Source organism: Armigeres subalbatus, chromosome 1, assembly GCF_024139115.2.
Source record: "Armigeres subalbatus isolate Guangzhou_Male chromosome 1, GZ_Asu_2, whole genome shotgun sequence".
NCBI classification, from domain to species: Eukaryota; Metazoa; Arthropoda; class Insecta; order Diptera; family Culicidae; genus Armigeres; species Armigeres subalbatus.
The window spans coordinates 270,492,482-270,514,892 of NC_085139.1; the positions used below are offsets into that span (position 1 = coordinate 270,492,482).

General features: G+C 40.4%; 2 protein-coding genes across 3 annotated transcripts in view; both read right to left on the bottom strand.

Moving 5' to 3' along the window:
• Positions 1-4,836, bottom strand: part of LOC134207554 (uncharacterized) — a 140,978-nt gene extending 136,142 nt beyond the window's left edge. The window contains exon 1 of one of the 2 annotated variants that reach the window (XM_062683260.1): positions 3,979-4,835. In XM_062683260.1, coding sequence (XP_062539244.1) covers positions 3,979-4,036 — 58 coding nt within the window. In that variant the 5' untranslated portion in view covers positions 4,037-4,835. Of the gene's footprint in view, positions 1-3,978 lie in introns of both variants that reach the window. The other variant, XM_062683259.1, reaches the window with a different exon arrangement.
• Positions 4,837-15,988: 11,152 nt separating this feature from the next.
• On the bottom strand, positions 15,989-16,744 carry LOC134207326 (uncharacterized). Its single transcript, XM_062683046.1, has one exon. The coding sequence runs from the start codon at positions 16,742-16,744 to the stop codon at positions 15,989-15,991; it is 756 nt and encodes a 251-aa protein (XP_062539030.1).
• Between the last annotated feature and the right edge of the window lie 5,667 nt (positions 16,745-22,411).

The window sequence follows — 22,411 nt, forward strand, 5'->3', positions numbered from 1 at the left end:
GACAACATGTGGCGGTGCGTCGTCGTTTCGGTATCGTGGAGTAAAATATAACGCGCCCCCATCGTAGCATTTCGGTTGCCTCATATCATATCACATGTCGCCTGTAAAAATTCCGTGCATATTTTACGATTATGTATTTATACTCAATCGTTAAATTTGTACTAAACATATGACAAATGCACATAATCCAAGTATTTGTATAAGAATGACAAGAAATCTATTGAGAGTTTAAATGTTAGGGACAAAATTGCTACCTGTGCAGTGCACAGGTTGCACATGCGGACGCGACGCCTCTGATAAAAATAGTAGAATCTGCAGTAAAATCCAAGTGAGGGATGTCGAAAAATTTCGAAAATTTTTATAGAATAATAAAGAGCTTTTTTCTCCTCAACAAAGAAGAACTTCCTGGTAAAATTCTTGATAGTTTTAAGCCGTAGTTCAGACTTTTACTTTAGTGAAATTCATAACATTTTTATGGAGAAACGCAAGAGATTACTTCGGTCAAGTCATGCAAAAAAAAACGGAAAATCCTAAAAAAAAATCAAACTTGTGAACTCCGCTCAAAACTGCTGTATAAAATAAACGAGGTCTACGTAGACTTTTGGTATACCCCCCCGTCCCCCTTCGTAGACTATCGTAGACTTTTTCGAAACCCCTCCCTCCCCCTCAAGAGTCTACGTGGTTTATGGACAGCCCCTTTTCGAAAATCGTTACATTTTTGAAGATGGAAGCAATTTTATGTCATATTAACCACTGAGAAAAGTAATTTTGTTGCCCAACTGAGTGTTCCAGTGCAAGTTTTGCGGACAGTATGCCAGAGTCGCTCCAGAATGTTCAGCAAACAAACATTAAAAGTTACATCAAAACTGTGACTTTTTGTATTTTACAAATATTTTCATTAAGTAATACAAAAATATTCCCATATTCTCATAGGATGATGGTTTTACAAATATTTATAGGTACCAACTGAAACCCTTAGTTAGTTATAGTTTTCTAGAAATCAAAGGGGGACGTTTTGGCCAGGTGGGGCGCATTACACCGTCTTACCCTATATCCGGAAGTAGTGGTATGGATTTTTGTGTAATTTATAGTTCAGGTAAATTCCCCGTTTTTTTTGTTTTTTTTTACATTTCTTCTCATTATAATCAAATGTATATTGGTCCTGTGGTGGACGGCAATTCCGACCATTGAACAACCCACTGCATAGTTGAACTTTATCAACACAAATATTTTCTTGATCCAAACAGATCCGTTGGCGATTTCGACCACCAACCAATCAACACACCATACAGTTATTTGTTATTTATTTTGTCCTAACTGGGTTCAGTGGTCCAAAGCTACATTTTACTTGATCCAAATAGGTTCAATGGCAACTCCCGGCCACCAACAAACCCACTCCAAAAAATGGATTTCCCTGTTCCGACTAGATCCGGTAAAAACTTTGACCTTCAACCATCTCACCCCAGAGTGAAATTTTATTAACTCTGTTAGGTCCAGAAGTGGTTTCAAAATACCGTCAGACCAACTCCAGAATTGGAATTTCCTTAACGCGGATAGGTTCGATAACGATTCCGATAATCGACCGACGCATTTCAGAGCTGGATTTTATTGACCCAACTAGACCCAGCAGTGCATAGGCTCTGAAAAAAACTTAAAATTTTTAATGAACTTCCAGCATGGCTCTGAAAGGTCGCTTAAATAACTTGTGAAATAATCGAAAAAAAAAGTATCACCAAATGGAAACAAATCTTAGATAGACATTCTGCAATTCAAATGAACTTCAGGAACAAAAGTTCTTGTTCTCTTCACAGTATTGAATGATGTTTAAAGCATCTTTAAACCACTAAACCTTCTAATTTTACTGTTGATGCATTTAAAATTGTCAAATTGTTGTTAAATTTTCCCATTTTTATAATCAAAAGAGGGGCGCCAAATCATGGTTTCGCCAAGGGCGCTAGCAGTCCACGCTACGGCTCTGTTTGCATGATAACGTCTGTCGGATCAACAACTTTAATATGTTTTTTCAAATGATCTGTTTTTAATATTCTAAACAAATATCCATTCAATTTATCCATTATAATATTTTTGAATGAGTCTCCGATATGTTTTTTTAAACTTTGAAAGCCTTGGTTCTGTAAAAATTGCTGACCTCTGTAGTGAGATGATGTCTGTGGGTGTCGATTGATGTTCTCGCAACAAGTTTCATTCAATACAATTAACATAAGAGTAAAATCAGCAGTGATTCAAATCGTTCGGGGCTGTCAGTTTGAATATGAATCTGGAACATTCATTTTCCCAGCAGCTGTTCTAGATTCATTTTTTATACCAGCCAAATGTCAAAAAAAAAAACCGGGGTAACGCTCCGTTCTATTTTCTGCAGATTTGAACCACGATTGAACACGAGATTCAAGTATTTTATTTTCCAATTGTTTTGGTTTATGAATCCGTCATTTTATCGGATCAATCCACTTTGCAATTACGGCGCCTTTCTTGGCGCCAACATGATGATTTCATTTAATTGAAAATTTGATAAACGTGAATATAGAACACTGCTGGGGAAATCAGCTAGTTTGTTCTATTTTGCTCCAGATTCAAACTAGAATAGTGGTCGAAAATTTGGAATGAAACTCTAACGATTTGAAATCTTTAAATGCACGATTGCACAGCTGGGGAAATATTTTCATACGAAATGGTCATGTTTGAAGCAAAAATCTCCATTCAGTCGATTTGATTAAGTTGATATTTTTTCTTCCAGCTCGATACAACTTGAGTGTTTAGTGCTTTTGCTCAATTTTGGATGTAAATAGTTGTAACGCTACACTACTTGTATGGATTCCATATAAAAGACTTGACGTTATAATTATTTACATATGAAATGAGCGATTAAGTTAATTATAAAATACCCAATTGGTTTTGTTATTGAATTGGTAAGATATCTTTAATGCAAAATTCGTGTGGTTTTACCAAGAGTGTCTTTTGTATAGACCGTTTCGATACTAAGAAATAGTCGGCAATTGGAATGGCGCTTGATATTTCATGAAAACGTCGATTCCTCTTATAGATTACATTCTTCTCTTTCACGTGATATATTAGTGTTTTTTGAATGTTTTTTGAGGCTAGTCGCTGTTAATTTCAAATTGCTCTAATTCTCATTCGATTGCAATTTTTTTTATTTTCAAAATTTATAATGCTTGTGAAATGAGTGCTAAAAACAGATCGTATGGAGTAAGTAGAAATATTTACGAAAAAAAATAATAATAGCTGAAAAACATGTTGTGCAAAATCCTCAAAACAATGTAAAAATTCATATAACATGATAAATATTCTCGAACACTTGATGCTATATGAAAGTAAATAAAATTTTAGGCCATATACAACCATAAAATAGTAAATTACTTGACAAACAAATGGAATTATACAATAAACAAAGTGTATTTATTATTATCGGAACGGTCTATACTCCGTGACGTAGAATAAATGAAAATAAAAACAATAATTTTTTACCAGCTGGAGCTCTGTTCTTTGTTCTGTTACGACTTCTTCTTCATTGGCATTACATCCCCCACTGGGACATTGCCGCCTCGCAGCTTCGCAGTTCATTGGGCACTTCAACAGTTATTAAACTGCCAGGTTACCATTTTTGCATTCGTATATCATGAGGCTAACACGATGATAATTTTATGCCCAGGGAAGACGAGACAATTTCCAAGCCGAAAGCTTCCTAGACCAGATCAGGAATTGGACCCAGTTAACCTCAGCATGGTCTTTGTAGCCGCGCAACTTACTAAGAAGGGCCCCTTTTGTAACGACATTTTTCACATTATTTTCTCATGACATTTGCAGGAGACTTCGTGCATTTAAACAAGAGTTTTATTCAATTTCCTGCTACGCTGGCAATCGCACTATGTATACATATCAATAGCAGCTATATTACTTATTTGAGGTGAATGTAAAAAACAAGAAGATATTTATACTCACACTGCATGAAAACCAGGGTATTATATAAACAGCTCAGGAAACTCCTTTCGGCAAACATAATTCCATAATATTGTTTTCAGTGCTGGTTCGGATTGCCACACGCACAAAGAAAAGCCTGAAGTGTTTCACCAGCTTCACAGGACGACAATTATGACGCGTTTGGTACTTTGAACGCACGACACCAAGTCACCACTAATAACCACACCTTCACTTCGCTTCGCCGCCACCACTGACTACTAGCAGGACAGATTGTTAATCATGCATATTTCGTTCACATTATTCACGATGATATGCGAATTAATGCGGTGCACCTTTGGCGCCCCAGATGGTCAGTCCATAGACAGGAATTTTCACTGCAGATTCACTATTCACCGGAAGGAGAAAAACTGCGACCAATCACTTTCGATTCCAACTCACGAACTGATTATACAACAATCCAACGGTTGGAAAACACCGCGAGAACAGCACCCGCTCTGGAAAACCGGCACTTTTGTCAGCTTTTCCCTCAGTGCTATCAAGTATCCTTTTTCCAGACCACCGCAGAACCAACACCAACTCAAGCTTGCTTGTGCGAAAAACACTCGAAGGCGACGCGAATCACTCCGCTCATCTGCAACAAACGGAAGCACCGACCGACGGCGGCGAACATGGAATGCAAGCTCGGCTGCAACGAAGTTTTTGTTTTGATGTCGCTACGTCCTTGTCGCGTGAAAAGCTGTCACATGTGTGTGTATCAAAATAAATGCCCCCCGAACCTCGAAAGAATTACATACCACCCACCACTTGAATTCCGTATCCACACGCGAAACAACGAGCTTTTGTCAACCGAACCACACGACTGTCTACAATGAACTGATGATGGATGCAGTCACTCCGTGCGCTACTACTAGGCGGGCTTCTTTCCTAACTGTTGATTTTATTCTCCAGTTGGCGGAACGAATGAATAACACGAAAGCTCTACCACCCACTCGCTCAACTTTATGAGAGGCGCTCACATTCGCTCTTTCGTTTACGCACGCACGCACACAACGTTCCAAAGCTTAGCATCTCCTCCGCCAAATGGTACCTATTTATATACCAGACGACTCACGACGAGTTTGTTTTGGAAAAATCGGGAGATTATCCTTTTGCCATTCACAAAGACTTCCTTTCGCAGAGTGTAGCAATAGATCCAAAAATGTGGTTAAAAAATAATTACTAAGCGAAAAGCAATAGGGTAGATGTACTATATTTCGCCACCTTGGTAAAACAAGTAGTTTTTTAACGCTCTAGTGCAATATTTTACCTAACTGTATTAAACAATCATTAAGCTTCAGTAAACATGCATACGTTAACTAAAAACAAAGTCATTATAAAACTATGATTACTAATGAAAATGTATCTAAAAATAGTTGTATCGACAGCAATTTTTGTCCGTTTGAAGAACAGGCCAAAATAAACAAATGCCAGAAAAACTGATCAAACCTTCAAAATTATGACCAATATACGTACACAATCATAAGAACTATTCAGAAATACAATTAGTAACGGTTTTATATAAAAAAGTTCATGTTTTTGTCTTAATTTAGTTAAAAATAAGGTGGCGAAATTTAGCACATCAAATTTGGTGATTTCAATTATCGCCACTGGCGAAATTCTATTCATAGTTCTCAAATTTGATCCTGTGTTAATTTTCGCCAGATTACAGAAAAAACAGATATTGTGAGCGCGCAATACGTGTTGTCCAAGCTCCGGGCGTTAGTGGATTCAATATCCGTTCAAACCACCATTTTAAGAGGACAAGAAAGTGGTGGCGAAAACTAGATCCCGGGAGTGGCGAAAATTGAAAATGTGTGGCGAAAATTAAACCAGAATTCTTGCTAATTAAACGGCATATTTATATAAATTAGCAATAATTTATCGTCATTTTTAAATCAGATTTGCTAGCTAAAGACCCGACACCGCATTTTGCGACAATTCGAGAAATAAACGTTCGTTTAGGGTGGCGAAATATAGTACTTCTACCCTACTAACAATATTTCAACCTGCTGCATTGTATGTTTTTGAATAAGCACACACGATCACGTCGAAGCAGTGTTGGTAAACTAAACAAGTCAGCTTGATTGCAGGAAAGAATCGTGCTTGAGCGATTTATGCAAAATTACAACGTTACACTGATTTTAAGAAGTTATTTCGTTCCAATTCCAAACACTGCTCGACAGCAGAAAAATATAGGATGCCAATATTTTCACGATTACATAAACCGTATTTTGACGTATTTTGAATAATTCTGAGAATTCCAACATTGTTTGTGCTCACTGTGCTGGGGGTTCGTCGCTACTGATTGTTTTTATCGAAAACGTTCAAATCGTTTTTATATATTATGTTGCTACGGTGCATATCACCAAATAATCTGCACTCCTAGGTATATGATTATGTTTATAAATTTTGTTGTATTATCTATAAAATGTGATGATATAAAAAGAACAATCGGATTTTTTGGTTCAATGTGAATAGCCTTCTGTCCGTGTACAAGAAAGGCAAAAATAAAAGTTGGTGTATTCTGGGGAATGATGCGTTCTGGCGAAAGGCTGTCTAGGGAATAGTTTAGTCTGGCTAATTGAATCTAGCAAAATTTTTTTTTGCGAATGACATACAACCATATCCCACTGTATAATACAGTGATGGTCTACAAAAATATGCTCAAAAAGCTCCATCTTCACCACGAAGTGCGGTTTGTGTTGCGACCAGTAGAGCGATGGACGAGAACTCACGTAGACTACGCTACACTCCGACATGAACTGCCGTCGCTAACATATTCGCACCATGTCTTTTCTCTGCGATGCATATGTTGCTGCACTGCCAAGCACGAAAAGATTCCAATATTTGCGAGTATAGGTATGCAATTAACATGTAAAATCTATCTCTGAAATTTTGGATGCATATTATAGCTTGTTTTAAAAGAAAACTACAAAGCAAAACTATATGGCCAGCCACGGCAGCGAATACCAGACAGATTTGTTTTGCTACAAGTCACCACCCACCCCACAAGACGTGCAATCAATTCATCTCCTTCACACGATTCATTCGATTGTGACGCGGACTAGCATCCTTCTGAAATGAGGTACGTTACCCATGGACAAAAAATATGGTTTCACTGCTTTCGCACTGTCTGGAATCACAACCACTCCAGATTACGCGATTGTGTGTTGATTTTGGATGCTTTATCACATTCGTCACTATTCTACACCGTTAGCTATCGCATAATCTCAACAAAGTAACTAGATGCAAGAAGTGTTTGGGGGAAATGTATCGGTTCGTGAATTGTAAACTGTGAACTGATTGTTCTGACGACGAGAGAAAAAGTGACTGACATGGCACGAAATCGAACGCCACAGGGCGGGATACGACGACAGGGTGGAAGTCGGTCGGTAGGGTGGAAGAGTTTGTCTGGCACCTTGTAAGAGTTGTAGCCGCAAGAGCAAAGCAATGGCCAGCTTAAAATTCCTCAAAAATCGCAAGGTGGATTCGCGAAAATTGTCCGAAACCAAATTGGTAGTTTAAACGCCAAAGTTCCAAGAACAATTCCGCAAACTTTTTTTTTACAACGTCCGACTTAAATACAAAAACTCAACTACTGCGGAAACTACTTACAAAACCCTAACGCAACATTTGAAAGATGAACTACTCCCATAAAAGTTCAATAATTTATAATTTCAACTGTACCTAGATGACGACCCCATCTCGAAAGCTTAAATGGTTTCATTAATTGGCAGAAGTTGTACGTCGGCTTGGCTTTGCTCTCGATAGCTTGGGAACCACTATTGTTCGCCGGCATGGGAAAAGAAGCAGGAAGCGTGGCGATCAATTCACCGACCGGGTTAGGCATTCTTGCTGGAGGTTCCCGAGTAGACGAAAATAGCTTAATAATACCAAATGTTGATTAGATAGCAAAACATGTGGACATGATTGTAGTATTCAGAGTAAGCGGCTAATGATTTTAGTTTGTCGCAGTCGGTAGTGTTTGGTTTTATATTTGTAACTAGCGCATGAAAATGGTGCTTGCCACATCCATTAATGTGCTAGTTACTAAATGGTAAGTATGCTCTCATGTTGTGGATTTCGGAGCGAGCAGGTCTCCGAAATCATAGAAAAAAAATACCGAAGCGAGCAGGTCTTCGAGTATTTAATAAAACATGATCCCGGAGCGAGCAGGTCTCCCGAGGATAGAATAAAAGATACCGGAGCGAGCAGGTCTCCGAGGCATTTTTTTTGTTTATTCCGGAGCGAGCAGGTCTCCGAGGCATTTTTTTTGTTTATTCCGGAACGAGCAGGTCTCCAAGGCATTTTATTTTGTGAATGCGATTAGAACTCCGAGGCATGTTGACGTCGAACTACGTCTGTGACTACTTTGCAAATGCGAAGCAGGATTCCAAGACATTTTGTGTTCATTCCGTAGACGTAGGACTACGGTTGTGTATTCTATAGAAGAGTACACTTTGCGAATGTGAACACTATTAAAAATCCACACATATTTATTGGCAAAAATCCATAGATTTAACTTATAATGTATATCAGCGCACACATAACCTTTCTCCACGCGAACTACTAATAAAATATATATCCAAATAAACTTTATGTGTGGTCTCGAATTAGCAATTATTTAATTTATGTGTGGTTCTATATCGATTATATTAGGGTGGAGCTATTGCAAAAATTTATAACGGCGACACATATCTTCTTATATATAAAAATGAAATGGTTTGTGTTCGTATCCGCTTAACTCGAAAACGGCTGGATGGATTTTTTTCATTTCTTCAGCAAATATGTTCGTAATCCTTTCCGACGGGTTTATATGATATTTCCTCATGCAAAAATCAAGGGTAAAGTTGACTAAACAATGAAAAACTAAAATTAAGTATCGTATGGAAATTTTGCATGGGCACTTCACAGCACGCATTTTCGCCTACTATGCAGGAAGGACAACGTCTGCCGGGTCGACTAGTATCTTATATAAATATTTTTGGCAGTGAAGGACTCCGAGGCATTTTCGTGTTTATTCCGGAGCGAGTAGAACTCCGAGGCATGTTGGAGTAGGGGTTCGTCTGTGTATTCAAAAGAAGAGTACACTTTGAAAATGCAAAGCAGGACTCCAAGGCATTTTGTGTTCATTCCGGAGCGAGTAAACATCAGAGACATTTTGACTTAGGACTGCATCTGGGTATTCTATAGAGAAGTACACTTTGTGAATGCAGACTCAGAGGATTTTTTTGTTAATGTGAGAGACATTTTGACTTAGGACTGCATCTGGGTATTCTATAGCGAAGTACACTTTGTGAATGCAGACTCCGAGGCATTTTTTTTGTTGATTCCGGAGCGAGTGGAAATCCGAGGCATGTTTACGTAGGACTACGTCTGGGTTTTCTATAAAGGACCACACTTAGCGAATACAGAGCAGGTGTCCGAAACAATTTTTGTTCATTCCGGAGCGAGTAGAACTCCGAGGCATGTTGACGTAGGATTACGTCTGTAGAGTACATTTTGTGAATGCGAAGCAGACCTTCGAGGAATTTTCGTGTTTATTCCGGAGCGAGTAAAACTTCGACGCGTGTTGAAGTAGGGCTACGTCTGTGTATTCAACAAAAAAAGTTTACTTTGAAAATGCAAAGCAGTACTCCAAGGCATTTTGTGTTCATTCCGGAGCGAGTAAACATCAGAGACATTTTGACGTATGACTGCATCTGGGTATTCTGTAGAGGAGTACACTTTGCGAATGCATTCAAGATCCCGAGACATTTTTTGGTTCTTTTTCGGAGCGAGTAGAACTTCGAGACATGTTGACGCTGGACTACGTCTGTGTATTATGTGGAGTACACTTTGTGAATGCGAGCCGACCTTCGAGGCATTTTCGTGTTTATTCTGAAGCGAGTAGAACGCCGAAGCATATTGACATAGGACTACGTCTTTGTAATCTATACAAGAGTACACTTTGTGAATGTGGAGCACTCCGAGGCATTTTTGTTTATTCCGGAGCGAGCAGAACTCCGAGGCATGTTGACGTAGGACTACGTCTGGGTATGCTATAGAGGACAATATACGAATACAGAGCACGACTCCGAGAAAATTTGTGTTTATTCCATTTTGTGTTCCGAAGCGAGTAAAAAATCCGAGGCATTTTGACGTAGGAATACGACTGTGTATTCTATGGAAGAGTACACTTTGCGAATGTGAAGGACTCCAAAGCATTTTTGGTTATTCCGGAGCGAGTAGAACTCCAAGGCATTTTGAGGTAGGACATCGTTTGTGTATTCTATAGAAGAGTATACTTTGCGAATGCAGAGCAGGACTCCGATGCAACTCCAAGATATGTTCGTCTGGGTATTCTATAGAAGACCACACGAATGCAGAGCAGGACTCCGAGACAATTTTGTTCGTTCCGGAGCGAGTAGAACTCCGAGACATGTTGACGTACGATTAAGTCTGTGGCTTCTATGAAGGAATACATTTTGCAAATGGACTCCGAGGCGTTTTTTTATTTATTCCAGAGTGAGTAAAACTCCTAAGAATGTTGACGTAGGACTACGTTTGCAAGTTCTATAGAGGATTGCTCTTTGCGAGTACCGAGCAGGACTCCGAGGCATTTTTTGTATATTCCGAAATGTGCAGGAGCTAGTAGAATTCCGAAAAAAAATTAAAATGTGACCCACAATCATTATTAGTTTTTAGCAAAAATATGACGGTACTTAACATATCCAGTTTGTTCTTCTTTGAATTAGATGTTGATGGTACTACAATATTAAGAATTGTTTTAATTTATTTTGAAGCAATTTGGGTATGATTTTTCTGTATAATGAAATATTTATTAAATTGAAATCATATTCTTACAAAGATGAAAGAGTAGGGAAGGAGAAAGATGTAGTATTCAGAGTAAGCGGCTAATGATTTTAGTTTGTATAAGTGATTCTAGACTATGAAATGATTCTGCTATTGCGGATAGTACATTAAACATAAGCAATCAAATATACCAATCGTGAAATCGCATATTTAGCGTGCCACAATTTACCGTACAATGTAGCAAGTTTTACATTAGACTTGATTCGAACTCTCAATTTTGCATATGCACTAATACTGATCTCTATCGTGAAAGAATCTGTGCATGATTGAGTATTTGAGAGTATGGAGAGCAACATATTGAATTTTCTGACGAACTTTGCTTCATTTAAGCGTGTGCCAATGAATCGGTAGCTTGTGAGGGGCTGAGAGAGGTTGCGCGGCGGGGTATAGCAATGCTAGCGCATTGCTGCCACCGCAGTGTGAGATGGTGTTGGTAGCGCCTTCGGGTTGAGTAACAACGACGAAGATTGCACCGTCAGTTTGTTGTCGAATTTTAAAACGAACAGTCGCACCGCTCTTCAACGGCGGATTCCATTCAGCCGTTTTCGGCTGGAATACGACAATGATTAATATAGGAGATAAAAGATCAAACGACAATATCAATATTTTGCACTAAAATATCATGTGGAGATCATTTTATGGGTTCCCTGGCAGAAGCCATGGGCAGAATAACAAAACATGATATAAACTTGATTGATATAAGAGATAAAAGAACAGGCAACAATATTTCTCGGGTACTTATTCAAAATAACGTATGTGATTTTGTGAACATAGATTCAAACGCCGATTTGTCCAATCTGATGGCACTCCTACGCAAACCAACACAGCCAGCAGGTAGCCGAAGGCTTCCCCTACCTGTCCTTGGTGATGGTTTGCGTGGGAGTGCCTTCAAATTGGACAAATCGACGTTTGAGTCTTTGTTTACAAAATCACATACGTCCTTTTGAATAAGTACCCGAGATTTAAAAAAAAATGCACCGGAATATCATTTAAATATCAAGATATGCTATGGATAAGAAAGAGCAAACATCGAGGCCTTTCTTAGCCTAGCGGCAAGATGCGCAGCTATAAAGCAATACCATGCTGAGGGTGGCTGGGTTCAATTCCCGGTGCCGGTCTAGGCAATTTTCGGTTTAAAAACTGTCCCGACTTCTCTGGGGATAAAAGTATCATCGTATTAGCCTCATAATATACTAATGCAAAAATGGTAACTTGGTTTAGAAACCTCGCGGTTAATAACTGTGGAAGTGCTGAATGAACACTACGCGGTAATGTCTCAGTGGGGGATGTAATGCCAACAACAACAAGAAGAAGAGGCACATGATATTGATCACTTCTTACAAATAACATAACTTATTCTCCTCATGATATTTTGAAGCAAAACATTGATAGGTATTGTCGTCTGATCTTTTATCTCTTATATCCAAGATTGTTGAGATTTTCGTGGTTTTTGTATTCGGTTTTTGTTGTATATGCCTTGAAAGGTATTGATCCATTGAAACTTGACCCAATCAACACCCACTGTGCCGACATCAGCAGCATAGGATATTTCCGCTACTCAACACCAGGTGTACGCAAGGACATGGGAGGCCATGGTGAGTGGTGTAATGGGGACAGCGATAGGGCGAAAATGTGATGAGGGAAAAAGGTAACGGTCAAGCCCAATGCCAAGCCTTTTCGCGCGAACGACCACCATCACTAAATGGCAATTAGCTTGCAACTTTTGCTAGAAAAAGACGTGAGTCGATTAGCTATCCGGAAAATTAAAACCAAGAAGTTAAAGTCGAAGATCTGTGAAAAAGTGAATTGCGCGACATAGGAGGAAATATCCAGGTATGGTTTAAACCTGACCATCGATCGTCCCTCATCACTAACCGCCACAAATAACCCCAACACCCCCTCCAATAGGACCCCTTTTTTTGGCTAGACCTTAGTGCACCCACATCAGTCTTCGTGAACTTGGCCGTGGAGTGTTCTTGGAACCATTAACCAAGCAGCGCACACTGGGGATTTTCAAAAGCAAAAGGCTCGAAATTCAATTACTCCAGCTGACGCTGCAAAATTTCCAGAAAGTACATGTTTCCTGAAGGGAAAAAGTGCGATGAATCGATTGCGCGGAGTTTCGTGCTGGGCAGACTACTTTAAAGTGCCCATTTTGCCCCAATTCCCCTAAATATCACAATATTTCTACTATGCCTCAGGCTGAGGCTGATGTTTGTTCAAAAAATATATGTTTCCTGAAGGGAAAAAGTGCGATGAATCGTTTGCGTAGGGTTTCGTGATAGGCAGACCCTTTTAAAGTGACCATTTTGCCCCAATTCCCCTGAAACAACAAAATTTTTGCTATGCCTCGAGCTGACGCTGATATTTCTTCAATAATTATAGGTTACATGAAGATAAAAGTGCGATGAATCGATTGCGCGTGGTTTCGTGCTGGTCAGACCACTTTGAAGTGCTCATTTTGCCCCAATTCCCCTCATATCACAATATTTCTGTAATGACTCGAGCTTACGCTGATATTTCTTCAATAAATATATATTTCCTGAAGGGAAAAAGTGCGATGAATCGTTTGCGTGGGGTTTCGTTATGAGCAGACCCTTTTAAAGTGACCATTTTGCCCCAACTCCCCTGAAATCACAATTTTTTTGCTATGCCTCGAGCTGACGCTGATATTTCTTCAATTATTATAAATTTCCTAAAAGGAAAAAGTGCGACGAATCGATTGCGCGGGGTTTCGTGCTGGGCAGATTACTTTAAAGTGCCCATTTTGCCCCAATTCCACTAAAAATCACAATATTTCTACTATGCCTCAGGCTGACGCTGATGTTTGTTCAATAAATATATGTTTCCTGAAGGGAAAAAGTGCGATGAATCGTTTGCGTAGGGTTTCGTGATAGGCAGACCCTTTTAAAGTGACCATTTTGCCCCAATTCCCCTGAAACAACAAAATTTTTGCTATGCCTCGAGCTGACGCTGATATTTCTTCAATAATTATAGGTTACATGAAGATAAAAGTGCGATGAATCGATTGCGCGTGGTTTCGTGCTGGTCAGACCACTTTGAAGTGCTCATTTTGCCCCAATTCCCCTCATATCACAATATTTCTGTAATGCCTCGAGCTTACGCTGATATTTCTTCAATAAATATATATTTCCTGAAGGGAAAAAGTGCGATGAATCGTTTGCGTGGGGTTTCGTTATGAGCAGACCCTTTTAAAGTGACCATTTTGCCCCAATTCCCCTGAAATCACAATTTTTTTGCTATGCCTCGAGTTGACGCTGATATTTCTTCAATTATTATAAGTTTCCTGAAAGGAAAAAGTGCGACGAATCGATTGCGCGGGGTTTCGTGCTGGGCAGTCTAATTTAAAGTTACCATTTTGCCCCAATTCCCCTAAAATCACAATATTTCTGTAATGCCTCGAGTTGACGCTGATATTTCTTCAATTAAAATATGTTTCCTGAAAGAAAAAAATTGCGATGAATCGTTTGCGTGGGGTTTCGTGATGAACAGACCCTTTTAAAATGACCATTTTGCCCCAATTCCTCTGAAATCACAAATTTTTTGCTATGCCTCGAGCTGACGCTGATATTTCTTCAATAATTATAAGTTTCCTGAAGGGAAAAAGTGCGACGAATCGATTCCGCGGGGTTTCGTGCTGGACAGACTACTTTAAAGTTACCATTTTGACCCAATTCCCCTAAAATTACAATATTTCTGTAATGCCTCGAGCTGACGCTGATATTTCTTCAATAATTTGAAGTATGCTGAAAGGAAAAAGTACGATTAATCGATTGCGCGGGGTTTCATGCTGGGAAGACCTCTTCAAAGTGACCATTTTGCACCAATTCCTCTGAAATCACAATAATTCTGTAATGCCTCGAGTTGACGCTGATATTTCTTTAATAAATATATGCTTGCTGAAAGGAAAAAGTACGATTAATCGATTGCGCGGGGTTTCATGCTGGGCAGACCACTTCAAAGTGACAATTTTGCCCCGATTCCCCTTAAATCACAATATTTCTGTAATGCTTCGAGCTGACGCTGATATTTCTTCAATAAATATATGTTTCCTGAAAGGAAAAAGTGCGATGAATCGTTTGCGTGGGATGTCGTGCTGGATAGACCACTTTAAAGTGCCTATTTTGCCCCAATTTCCCAAAAAATCACAATATTTCTACTACTACTACTACTCGAGGTGACGCTGATATTTCATTAATAAATATATAAATATATAAATGCATGTTTCATATCCTACCCAACAAACATTCACTAGTTTAACTAACATCAGTGTGATGATTCAATTCAGCACTGTGTTGAATAATGTCTGTACTATTTCTTATCACAACTTCTGTTCAGGCTTTGTTCACACAATTTTGGAGAAGTTATACAGCTACAACATCTTATTTTGGAAAACAACTTTATTACCTGATTTGTTAAATCTTTAATAAGCATTTTAGCATTTTTAAGTGCAACATCATCAAGATCTTTATTGAACACGTATGTTGATGAAATTTGCTATTTTCATATAATCATTTTAAAATTTTCTTAAATCGGGTCTCGAACTGCTGACATTTGATCATCCGCCGGTAACGTTGTCATCCGCGCCATCCTTGATTTGTAAGTTATGGCATCCTCGACGCAAACATAAATAATCGTATGGCTGAATATGAATCATGATTGGACTCTTATTCAACAAGTCAATCTGTCAAACTACAGTTTGTTAATAACTGTAGAAGATTTTTATTTCAACCATTGTTCAGCCAGTCATAACCATCGAACACTGGGGAAAAATATATGAAAATAATGTCAAAACGTTAAGTTTATGAAAATTTAATGGATTTATTTTCGACCTTGCTCGTGACGGGCGGACTGGGGACACCACACAGCGAAATTCAGCGTAAGGAATTCGGTACAAAAAGAATAAGCACACGCGAGAATACTTTTTGTATAAAACTTTATGACCGGATTGAAAATGTAACTTGTTTCGACAAGCACTGCGATTGGAATGTAAAAACTTCTTTCTCCCGCGCTTTGAGTCGGCAAAACGCTTCGTGTTGCCAGATGCATACCAAGGTGTGTATATTTGAGTAGGTAAGCATTGTACACCGACACTCCTCCTCAATGCGCAGGCTTCTCACTTCTTCATCTGGAATCCCAGCATGTTACAGAACTTTTGATGCTTCAACGGTCCTAGGGGCTTCGTAAGGAGATCCGCAAGCATCTCATCAGTAGAGCAGTACTCCAAGGCAACTTCCTTCCGATCACAGAGCTCTTGAATGAACCGCTCCCTTGTATCGATGTGCTTCGAGCGACGGTTCGATCTTTCCGACCTTACGAAGGCCAAACAGCTTTGGTTGTCCTCCTTCAGCGTTGTCGGTGCACCCGGAGCTTCACCGAAGTCACCGAGCAACTTCCTCATCCACAAAGTCTCTTGACATGTCTCGCTTAACGCCACATACTCAGCCTCCATACTCGACAGAGTGACACTAGCTTGTCGGCGGCTAGTCCACGAAACAACTCCTCCGCCGAACGAAAGAACAAAACCAGTAGTCGAACGTCTGCTGTCCATGTCTCCTGCCCAGTCGGCGTCTGCATAGCCGGCCAACGGTTCATCAAGATTTCTTCCCAATTGCAACCGATAATCCTTCGTCCCTTTGAGGTATCTTAACACTCTTCTTGCAGCTGTCCAATCCGATTCACATGGTGCACTCACTTTCCGTCCCAAAATTGCCGTACAAGCTGCTATGTCCGGTCTCGTGTTGACTGCTAGGTATAACAGTCCTCCAACTAGGCTGCGGTATTTGGTCCCATCATCAAACAACTTTTCATCACTCTTCTGCTTCAGATAACCGACGTCCATAGGCGATTTTGCTGTCTTCGCCTCACTCATTCCGTGCTTCGCAATGAGGTTACTGATGTAGTTCGAAAGGCTGATACTGTAAACACCGCTGTTCTCTTTACAACTTCCATACCCAGAAAATGTCGGACGTTGCCAAGACAGGTAATCTCGAACTCTTCGCTTAGACTTTCGCAAATCAAACGCATCTCCTCCTCACTCTGCGATCCGAGAAGAAAATCATCCACATAAACAAGAAGATATGTTCTAATGCCATTCTTGTTTCGCACATACAAGCAAGGATCTGTTGTAGACTGAACAAACTCCCGTTTCACCAAAGCTTCGTGTAACCTTCTGTTCCAGCATCTAGCTGACTGGCGTAGCCCGTAAATGCTGCGTTTTAGTCTACACACTAGTTTCTCTTCACCTTTTGCACAGTAACCCGGTGGCTGTCGCATGTAAACTTCCTCATCTAGAGTACCATACAGGTACGCCGTTTTGACGTCCAGATGACGTACGATAAGCTTCTGCTTAGCTGCCACCACTAGAAATGTTCGCAATGTCGCATGGCTCACAACTGGTGCAAACACCTCATCAAAATCGTCACCGAATGACTGGGTGAACCCCTGTGCGACAATCCTGGCTTTATGCTTCACTATTCGGTTGTTCTCGTCACGTTTAATTTTAAACACCCACCTGGAACCAATGATTTTCTTGTTCGGTGGTGCTGGTACGAGACCCCATGTTCCGTTCTTGGCATGAGATGCTAGCTCGTCCTTCATGGCATTCCGCCACTCTTTCATCTGCATCGCTTCTCAGTAATCCGCTGCCTCTTCTACAGCGCAAGCCGCAGTTCCCATTGCGTAATCAACGACAAAATCTTCAAAATACTTCGGCATGACGTCCCTTGTTGAACGAACCTTCCGACGTGTACCGGTTGATACATCGTCATTGCTACTAGCTGTACTTTCTTCCTTCTTCTCGACGAACGGCAGCAATCTGATTTCATCTTCATCTTCCCGTTGAACCACTTGTTTCTCGAAGTCGGCTTTCTCCGGGACTTTCTTCTTTCCAGTCGGCTTCGGCTCATTCATTGGTATCTCAACCGACGACGACCCGTTATTGAGTTCGATGAACCTCGCATCACGGCTGATGGTGATCTGATCGGTTTCACGGTCCAAAAACCTGTATCCCTTGTGCTCCATTGAGTAGCCAACAAAGGTTAGCTTCCTCGCCTTGCTGTCCAACTTGGTTCTCTTGACAGATGGTACATGAACATAAGCTTCGCTGCCGAAAATGCGCAAATGTTCCAAGTCTGGTTTGCGCCCCCACCACAATTCGAAAGGAGTCTTCTTCACTGATCTGGACGGCAACCTGTTTTGCAAATACGTTGCCGTACGTATCGCTTCTCCCCAGAAGCGCTTCTCTAGTCCTGCATCAATCAGCATACATGTGGCCATTTCTGAAAGGCTCCTGTTCTTCCGCTCGGCCACTCCGTTCTGCTGCGGAGTGTATGGTGTGCTGACCTGGGGCTGGATTCCCTCGGTTTCGTAGAACTTGCGTAACTCCTTGTTGTCAAATTCGCCACCGCCATCTGAACGGATGATGCGTGGCTTCCTCCCGAAATGATTCTCCACCCAGCGCACGTATGCTTTAATAGACCCAGTAGCCTCCCACTTGTTTTTCAGCAGATACGTAACGGTAAATCTACTGTAGTCATCTACTAAATTCATAACATACCTGTTTCCGCTTGGTGTAACATTCGACATCGGTCCACAAAGGTCCGTGTGGACGATATCAAGCACCTGAGTTGCCTTCCGCTCAACTATTTCGGGGAAAGGGAATCGGGATGATTTTCCCTCCAAACAACACTCGCACACAATTCTCAAGCCACAATCACTCATTCTCATACCTGTAGCAAGCTGTTCCTTATTTATTCGTTCGATGGCAGACCAATCACGGTGCCCGAGGCGCCGGTGCCATTGATGTTGGCAGTCTTCCCGGTGGCATCCTGCAGATGCAGCCAACGAACGCTCCGCCAGCCGCAGATTGTACAATCCGCCACTTCGACTTCCTGTTGCAACCACTGATCCGTCGGCATTTATGATTTGGCAACCTCTGCCATTGAACTGCACTTCTAGCTTCTTCTCAATAAGCTTCCCGACCGAAATTAAACTGGTCGCTAGTCCAGGCACAAACTTGACGCAGCTGAATTCAATCTTCTTCACTTTATTGTCACCGTCAATCGCGAACAGCACACCAGGACCTTCGCCGCGAATGGCTGTCTTCTTCCCATCAGCCAACGTTATCATACCGCCATCGAACTCGCGCAACGATTCGAAGAAAGATCTATCGTTTGTCATGTGGGCACTTGCTCCACTGTCAATCACCCACGAACGTGACGCGGCACTCTCGGTTTCATTACCGGCACCGAACGCGACACTATTGCCTTCACCTTGCACTGCTTTTGCTTTCGCACCGTTACCTTTCCCGGCTCTCAGTGGAACGTTTTCGCTTTCATTGCGCGACGACAAGAATTTACGGCAATTACGTTTAATATGCCCCGATTTGTTGCAAAAATGGCATACGCGCGGATCACTTCTCTGGCTATTCGTTGCCGATTTCATCGCCCTTTCCACCTTCACTGTGGAAGCATCACGTTCCAAACGTCGGTGATATTCATCTGCTAGTTTTGATTTCACCATGTCAAGCGATATGTCGTCATCAGACCGACTGTCTAGCGCCGTCACTAATCCATCAAAAGATGGAGGCAAACTACGAAGGAGCATACACACTTTAGTGTCACTGTCTAGCTCCGTTCCCGCGGCACTTAAACGATCGAACAATTCATCAATCTCCAGAAGGTGCTTTTCGAGATCACCCTTTTCTGGAAGATTGGTAGCACACAGTTTCTTTAGTAAGGACACTCGAACGGAACGCGAAGTTTTCTGATGGTAAGCTTTAAGCGCATTAAATGCTTCCCGAGCATGCACACAGTTCTTTACCAACGGTAGCTGGTTGTCCTCCAGCAACAACACTAATGTAGCTTTCGCTTTACGATCTTCGCGTTTCCACTCATCGTCGATGTCATCCTCATCCGGGATTTCTTCGGCAATAACATGCCACAGATCCTCTCGTGAAAGCAAGCTTTCCAGACGAATCTTCCACGTCTGCCAGTTCGTTCCGTTTAATTTCGGAATGGCGAACTTTGCTTCACCCATTTTTCACAATACTTCCACACGCGGACGAACTTTTCAAAACGTTTTTGCTACTCGAGACACGAGCCTTTCGCGGGCACACAAACAGCAACACGACGAGCTGTTTCGAACAAAAAATGATCTTCACTTCTTTCTTTGCACCGTTTCCCGCTGGGCCAATAACCTGACGGGCGGACTGGGGACACCACACAGCGAAATTCAGCGTAAGGAATTCGGTACAAAAAGAATAAGCACACGCGAGAATACTTTTTGTATAAAACTTTATTAACGGATTGAAAATATAACTTGTTTCGACAAGCACTGCGATTGGAATGTAAAAACTTCTTTCTCCCGCGCTTTGAGTCGGCAAAACGCTTCGTGTTGCCAGATGCATACCAAGGTGTGTATATTTGAGTAGGTAAGCATTGTACACCGACAGCTCGGAATCTCTGAATAACCGGTTGCGATATGATTGTGCCATCAATACCACACATGCAGCAATTAAATAACTACACATATCGAAATTTATTTACATATAGAAAAACAACTAGTACATATGGAATCTGTAACAAATATGCAATATGGTCGATTTTATATGAATTTGTTTGTGTTCGTTTCCGCACAACTTTAAAACAACTGCATAAATTTTCTTCATTGCTCCAGCAATTTTGTTGGTTATAATCTCCAACACCTTAATTAAGGAATTAATTATGTATCACGAAATAATTATGAATTGCCCCACGAATATAAAAAGCCTGAGTGTTCTTGAAAATAAATCATTATTTTCCTGTCCAAATATCATCAATTCCAGCCATCGCGATTTTCTTTCAAACGGAAAAAGTATAACCTATTACCTATAATGTTTTCTTCCACTGTGCGATAAAAGTGAAATCCAATGGTTAAGAAGGACAAAGGTTAAGAAAAATGTCTAATGCTTGCTTATTAATCTACTACTCAAACTCAATTCGACCACCCTTTTAGAGCATCACATCATAGTCGAACAGAGAATTTCGAAAATCATTAGTTCAGCACATTGATAAACTTCTCCAATGTGCTGAAATGTGATAAAACTAAAACGATAGTTCGACTTCAAATAAAGGTGGTAAATAAATAAATAGGCCAAGTCGAATATTAGTTGAATCAAATGCTGAAATGAAACCTGTCTAGCGAATTATTCAGGAACCATTTTATTCAACTCTGAAGATCACAAATAAACAATAATTCAACTTAGATGCTTATTTGTAGCTTGTCGTTGTTTGTTGGGTACCTCACCGTCATGACGCATCAGCCGGGCAAATGCATTCTTTGGAAGAAGAGATCATATCTCCTCTTGTCTTAAATCGAGAAAATGTGAATTGAAAAAAATAATCATATCCTCTTTTGCCTTCCCCTAGGTAAATGCATCTCTCAAAAAAGAGATCATATATTCCCTTGGCTTAAACCGAGCGAATGACTAAATTTAATAAAAAAAACCATATCATCTCTTGTCTTCTGCCGGGCAAAGGCATTCCTTGAAAAAAGGAATCATATCTTACCTTGTCATAAACCAAGAAAATTTATCAATTGAAAGAAGGAATCAAAGTGATTAACTTTAATTCTAGTTTAAAATAAATACTTTAATGAAGTGTTTGACAAAAAGGGATTCATATCTTCCTTTTCCATATCGCACTTTTTCCCTTCAGGAAACATATATTTATTGAAGGAATATCAGCGTCAGTTCGAGGTTTAGCAGAAATATTGTGAATTGGAGCAAAATGAGCACTCTAAAGTGGTCTGCACAGCACGAAACCCCGCGCAATCGGTTCATCACCATTTTTCCTTTCAGGAAACATATATTTATTGAAGAAATATCAGCGTCAACTCGAGGCATTACAGAATTATTGTGATTTCTTAGGAATTGGTGCAAAATGGTCACTTTGAAGAGGTCTGCCCAGCATGAAACCCCGCGCAATCGATTAATCGTACTTTTTCCTTTCAGCATACTTCAAATTATTGAAGAAATATCAGCGTCAGCTCGAGGCATTACGGAAATATTGTAATTTAAGGGGAATTGGGTCAAAATGGTAACTTTAAAGTAGTCTATCCAGCTCGAAACCCCGCGGAATCGATTCGTCGCACATTTTCCCTTCAGGAAACTTATAATTATTGAAGAAATATCAGCGTCAGCTCGAGGCATAGCAAAAAATTTGTGATTTCAGAGGAATTGGGGCAAAATGGTCATTTTAAAAGGGTCTGTTCATCACGAAACCCCACGCAAACGATTCATCGCACTTTTTTCCTTCGGAAAACATATTTTAATTGAAGAAATATCAGCGTCAACTCGAGGCATTACAGAAATATTGTGATTTTAGGGGAATTGGGTCAAAATGGTAACTTTAAAGTAGTCTGTCCAGCACGAAACCCCGCGGAATCGATTCGTCGCACTTTTTCCCTTCAGGAAACTTATAATTATTGAAGAAATATCAGCGTCAGCTCGAGGCATAGCAAAAAATTGTGATTTCAGGGGAATTGGGGCAAAATGGTC